Source organism: Sinocyclocheilus rhinocerous, unplaced genomic scaffold (genome assembly GCF_001515625.1).
Source record: "Sinocyclocheilus rhinocerous isolate Xijiao unplaced genomic scaffold, SAMN03320098_v1.1 scaffold228, whole genome shotgun sequence".
NCBI lineage: Eukaryota > Metazoa > Chordata > Actinopteri > Cypriniformes > Cyprinidae > Sinocyclocheilus > Sinocyclocheilus rhinocerous.
Window position 1 is genome coordinate 30,299 of NW_015634565.1, and position 6,000 is coordinate 36,298.

Below are 6,000 nucleotides of genomic sequence, written 5' to 3' on the forward strand. Positions count from 1 at the left end.
CGAAACAAAAATGAAATGTTGTAGCTGAAATAAAATAAGTTTATATTATTTTATTATAACATTTTATTTCAGTTAATGTTTATTTCAAGTAATGAAAATAGTTTAGTTTTCCAATAACCCTGCATGAAATACATAACACACATATACTTTTTTTTAAGTATCCTGACATGGCTTTAACAGGTTTCGTGAGACTCACCCAGTACGTCTCTATCTTCTATAAACCTGCTTTGAATCCGTATTATGTAAAGCACTATACAAATAAACCTGACTGTCAATGAAGGTTCAGTTGTGGTACTCAAACAAAAAACATGATGTTGATTTTTCATCCAAAGCAAAGCTGTGCACATCTAAGTGAATTAAGAAGAGAAATGCAAACAAAATTCTATTAAAACAAACACGGATTGCCATCGCACACTGAGATCTGCCTTCACTCACCACATCACAGCTGTTTCTGATCAATTCATCTCTATGTTATGTCCTTCAAGTCTTCACTGACCAAACACTCAGCCTTCACGAACGACAGGGAAACTACACAAACAGTGCTGAGGCTGTAGCTCTTCTCATCACAACAAGCACAACAATCAGTGCTCATGAAATCAATGCTTCATGCATTTATCTCATATATGTATATACACACACACACACAAGATCTCTATTTGAATATATATATTTTTTTCAGCTACATTTTCTGCTAAAATAAGCAGTAATGGCATTAAATAGTTTTTTAAAAGTGAAATACCTGAACATAAACATATAGTAGCCTGAGAAAAATGCTCATTTTCGAAAAAAATTTCAGATGGCACTTAGAGGCTTTTGCATCTGAACTCTTCATATACAGAGGGGCTCAAAAGACATTCTTGTTTCATGTTGCTTCAATTCAACGTCTCACTCAAATTCCAAATCACTACTAATGAAAAATATTATATTCATTTTTAATATGCAAAACAGAAGCATTTGCATTAATTACTCAGACGTCTGGATATTTACTGTATATATTAAGTGTACATGCAACACTGTAACCCAATGGGCGCTCGCGCACATGTGCACTTTCTCTTTGATCGCGTCGGTCACGGAAGTTCCCGCGAAACAATCTGTTACAATGTTTCATATATTTAATCCGGGATGAAATAAACTCGCGCATGTCACATCAATACCTCAATAATGCACGAAAAGAAAAAAAAATACCGCTGGAACGTTTTAAAATGCAAAGCTGAAAAATTCTACTAAACGCGTGTTAATCAATTGCATTTTTAAAAGGATAATAGCCTACATATATGATAAAGTGTCAATACACAAACTCTTGTAGGTGATGATGGCAGTGATGATGATGATGATGATGGTGGTGTTCAGTACCTGAGAACTCCTGTGAAGTCTTAGTGAAGCCAGTCAGACACGAGATTCCCAACAACAGCAGTGAATATGAGACATCAGGGAAAAACATCCTTAAATGTCCCATCAGATCCGATGATTCCTGAGAGAATCAGACCGCGGAACCTAAAGTGATGTCTGATTCCATGACTTCAGCGACAGAGTCAGAAGAACACCAGAGGAGACCTGAGAGAGAGAGAGAGAGAGAGAGAGAGAGAGACTTTCTCTTTGATCGCGTCGGTCACGGAAGTTCCCGCGAAACAATCTGTTACAATGTTTCATATATTTAATCCGGGATGAAATAAACTCGCGCATGTCACATCAATACCTCAATAATGCACGAAAAGAAAAAAAAATACCGCTGGAACGTTTTAAAATGCAAAGCTGAAAAATTCTACTAAACGCGTGTTAATCAATTGCATTTTTAAAAGGATAATAGCCTACATATATGATAAAGTGTCAATACACAAACTCTTGTAGGTGATGATGGCAGTGATGATGATGATGATGATGGTGGTGTTCAGTACCTGAGAACTCCTGTGAAGTCTTAGTGAAGCCAGTCAGACACGAGATTCCCAACAACAGCAGTGAATATGAGACATCAGGGAAAAACATCCTTAAATGTCCCATCAGATCCGATGATTCCTGAGAGAATCAGACCGCGGAACCTAAAGTGATGTCTGATTCCATGACTTCAGCGACAGAGTCAGAAGAACACCAGAGGAGACCTGAGACTGAGAGAGAGAGAGAGAGAGAGAGAGAGAGAGAGAGAGAGAGAGAGAGAGACTTCCCCCTGGTCCCAGAGGCCCTGAGTTTCACGCTCACTGCTGATGATTTAATTCACTGAATCTTTATCTGTATGATTGTCAATACACTGTAGTGTTAGAGTATCTATAAAGTACAAATACAAAAAATACAACGTATTTAGATAACACAATTATAACAACAAACACAAAAGTAAAAGATTAAAATCAAAACGCTTAAATCTTAAAGGAACAGTACACCTAAAAAACGTCTATAGACTATAGAAATAGATTTACTCACCGTCAGAACGTTACAATCCAGTGTGATTTTCTTCAGAATTCTGCTTATTTCTTTAGAAATCAATTAAAGTATTCTAGTACTATTTTTTGGTCAGTTTGATTCAGTTAAGTTTCAGTTTGGGTATTATTTCGTAAACTATAATCTCTCCTCTTAACTATAATTGGACCATTCCCAGAGATCCGGTTCTGTACACATCATGCAGTGTTTAAACCGGACATACAGGTACTATATTGTCTTTAATGGTGTCAGTGGGGCATTGTATTAATGCACTGTTTAAAGTAATTATTTTACACAATGACAAAAAACTGCGATCGTACTGAAAGGTGTCATCTGTAGACATCTGCTGGTCAATATGAAGAACTGCAGTAACTCCCCTTCATCAAATAATACGGCATGGATTCATCAGCTCACTGCAGTTTATATTATTTTTCAGGGTATCTGTTTGGTTTTGATCTGTTAACATTTTTACTGTTTCATGCATTGCTTGTTCCTTATAACTGTTTTACGGTTTAATTTAGCAGAAAAGCCTGCAATGGGGCATGTTGTCACAAAAGGACAACATATGAACTTTATTTCCGCGTGCAATAATAGTCTAACAGTCAGTATGTCTAACAGCTTTATTCTTGCAGTCAAGATTTTAAGGTTTGAGGCCATACAGCAACTGACTTTAGAAAATAAGCACCCTGAGAAATATTCACTGCAGTAAAAATGACAAAAACGTTCCTGTAGCCCAAGAACATGGGCTTGAATGAACACTGCACACTACAATACTCACCTGAAGAGCTTGTGGTTTGGTTTAGTGTTCTTGTGATGAGCATTCACACCTTCATTCATGCAAACAGACCACAGAACCCAGAGCTGCCATCTCGGATGTATTTAATAAATTAAAACAAGGTACAAAAAGAAAACAAAAAACCTCGTACATTTGACTCCTCGGTCTCGGTCTCTCCCTTTGTTCTCACTCTGTGATTCGCTAGTAAACAAACACGATAGAACAGCCCTCGTCCACCGATTACGACACATTCTGGGCCCGTATGTAACGCAACATACATGCTACATGTCGGCAAGCAACTGGGCGGGAAACGAAAAAAAGAGAGAGACATGCAGTATTTGTTTAAAGGGATTGTTTGCCCTAAAATAAAAATTTGATCAATTTACTCAGGCCATCTAAGATGTACATGATTCTTATTTTTCATCAGAACGGATTTGGAGAAATGTAGCATTCCATCACTTGCCCACCAATGGATGTGCTGCAGTGAATGGGTGCCGTCAAAATGAGAGTCCAAACAGCTGATAAAAACATCACAATAATCCACACCAGTCCATCAATTAATGTCTTGTGAAGAGAAAAGTTGCATTTTTGTAAGAAACATTAAGAGGCTTTAACTTTAAACTGCCACTTCTGCCCAAAATACAAGTCCATAATCCTTAATAACGCTTCCTCCAGTGGAAAAGCCCATCTCCTGTTGTCCTCTCACATTAAAATCCACCCACATATTTGCTTAGAACTTTTTTAATGTTGTCACTTGTAAATAGTGTTTGATCCGTTCATATTTCTCTCCCGATTCAGATGAGATGACTTATTCACTGGAGAAAACAATATTACGGCCAGAGGAAACAACAGTTTAAAGTTAAAAATGCCTTAATGATTGATTTGTTCATCACAAACATGCACCTTTTCACTTCATAAGACATTAACTGATGGACTGAAGTGGTGTGGATTACTTGTGGATTATTGTGATGTTTTTATCAGGTCTCATTCTGACGGCACCCATTCACTGCAGAGCATCCATTGGCGAGTAAGTGATGCAATGCTACATTTCTCCAAATCTTTTCCTATGAAGAATCAAACTCATCTACATTTTGGATGGCCTGAGAGTGAGTAGAATTTCAGCAAATTTGCAGCAATTTTGGGTGAACTCTTCCTGTAATAACTGTTTCAAAAGCACTTCAAATGTTTACTGGTACCATGATGTGTGTGCATGCACCTACCGACATTAAAAGGACAGTTTAACCAAAAATGAATTTATGCACCATCTCATGTCAATTCAAACCTATACAACTTTATTCCTTCAGTGAAACACAAAGAAGAATTATGAACGTGAGGTTATGCACGTCATGATGGTGGGTAAATAATGACAAATAATGAATCTTAGTGCATCGATCTCTCTCTTATTCGTTGTATAACACCCGATCTCTACTAGTCACCAAATATATGCTGCTGACCTTCTATATATATCAAAAACAATCATAATAATCATTTAATTAAAAAAACGTCCACAACATTTTGGCAGAATCGAGCGTTAGGGGTTAAACAGACAGATATAGAGGATAAGATATAAAGCCACAGAGAAAAATCAGTCTGTATTGGTCCCTCTCTGTTAGCAGCACACGGACTCGTCACCCCACGGTTTACTAGAATATTATGTGCATTTATATATATTTTAATATATATATATATATATATATATGTGTATATATATGCTTTTTATTTCAGTATCTCCAAAATAAAAATAAAAAACATTTAACTAACACTATTTCTTTGTTCAAACGGATGCAAATTATCACAAGGAAAACAGCCCAAGAGCCACGGAAGATCGAACGTGGGAGAATCAAAGAACGGTTTCCAGCAAACATGCCGTGAGATGCGGGGAGCAGAGATGTCGCCTGTTCGGATCGCCCTACGGAGGCCCCAAAATCCAATGAGACAGTGGTTGAAAGAGAGAGAGTGAGAAGCACGAGTTAGAGGAAGATCCCGACTCTCAGACGGTCAGTTCTGACACGTATCATTCGCATCGCAGAGATGGGCTTCTGGGAGGTTTCCTCACACTCTGTGTCTGTACGAGTGGCGGCTCAGTAGTCTGCGGCGTATTCGGTTCCGTGAAGGCCGCGGCACACCAGGGTGAACTCCTTCACAATGTCTTTCACTCTGCGCTTGTTCACTCGCTCCCTGAGAGGAAACAGAAAAATAAATAGTTTTTCATTCTCAGATGATGGGTTTTCGGAGAACGTGTGCATGAAGACCTCAGCTGCAGAGATGTCAAATACAGGACAAATTGACATTATGTTCGGGGTGCAGTGTAGTTACTGGTAACTGAAACTTGAGCTAAAACTAAACCTATTCTAAATATTTTTGTTACCTGAAATAAAGCTGAAAAAAGGGCAACTAACTGATAGGGTTGTGACGGTGAGGAAATTTTCCCACAGGTTAATCGACATGTGACAACACCGATAATACCGGTATCAACGTGGGGGCAGGGGCGTTCCCTCTTTTCCTCGCTTTCCTTCGCTTTTAAATAGCTTGCAAAAGCGGCGTGCGCATTTTACTTTCACTTTCAAATAGTGGCAATTCGGCGTAAAGCAATTGTTCGTTAAAATTTTCCTTTTTTTCCTCGCTTTCCTTCACTTTTAAATAGCTTAAAAGCGGCGTGCGCATTTTACTTTCACTTACTTTCGAATTAGCGGCAGTTAGGCGTCAATTGCTTGAATGCAACAACAAAATACAACGTCAAACTCACTTTAGCCTATATATAAAACATAGAACTTTTATTAACAAAACGAATAAAAATACACCATGCTATAGGGCAG

At 38.0% G+C, this 6,000-nt stretch overlaps 1 protein-coding gene across 1 annotated transcript in view; it reads right to left on the reverse strand.

The window, feature by feature from the left end:
• Nucleotides 1–4,272: 4,272 nt before the first annotated feature.
• Nucleotides 4,273–6,000, reverse strand: part of ipo13b (importin 13b) — a 50,935-nt gene continuing 49,207 nt past the window's right edge. Inside the window, exon 19 of the mRNA XM_016559941.1 lies at nucleotides 4,273–5,362. Coding sequence (XP_016415427.1) covers nucleotides 5,266–5,362 — 97 coding nt within the window. The 3' untranslated portion in view covers nucleotides 4,273–5,265. The remainder of the gene's footprint in view (nucleotides 5,363–6,000) is intronic.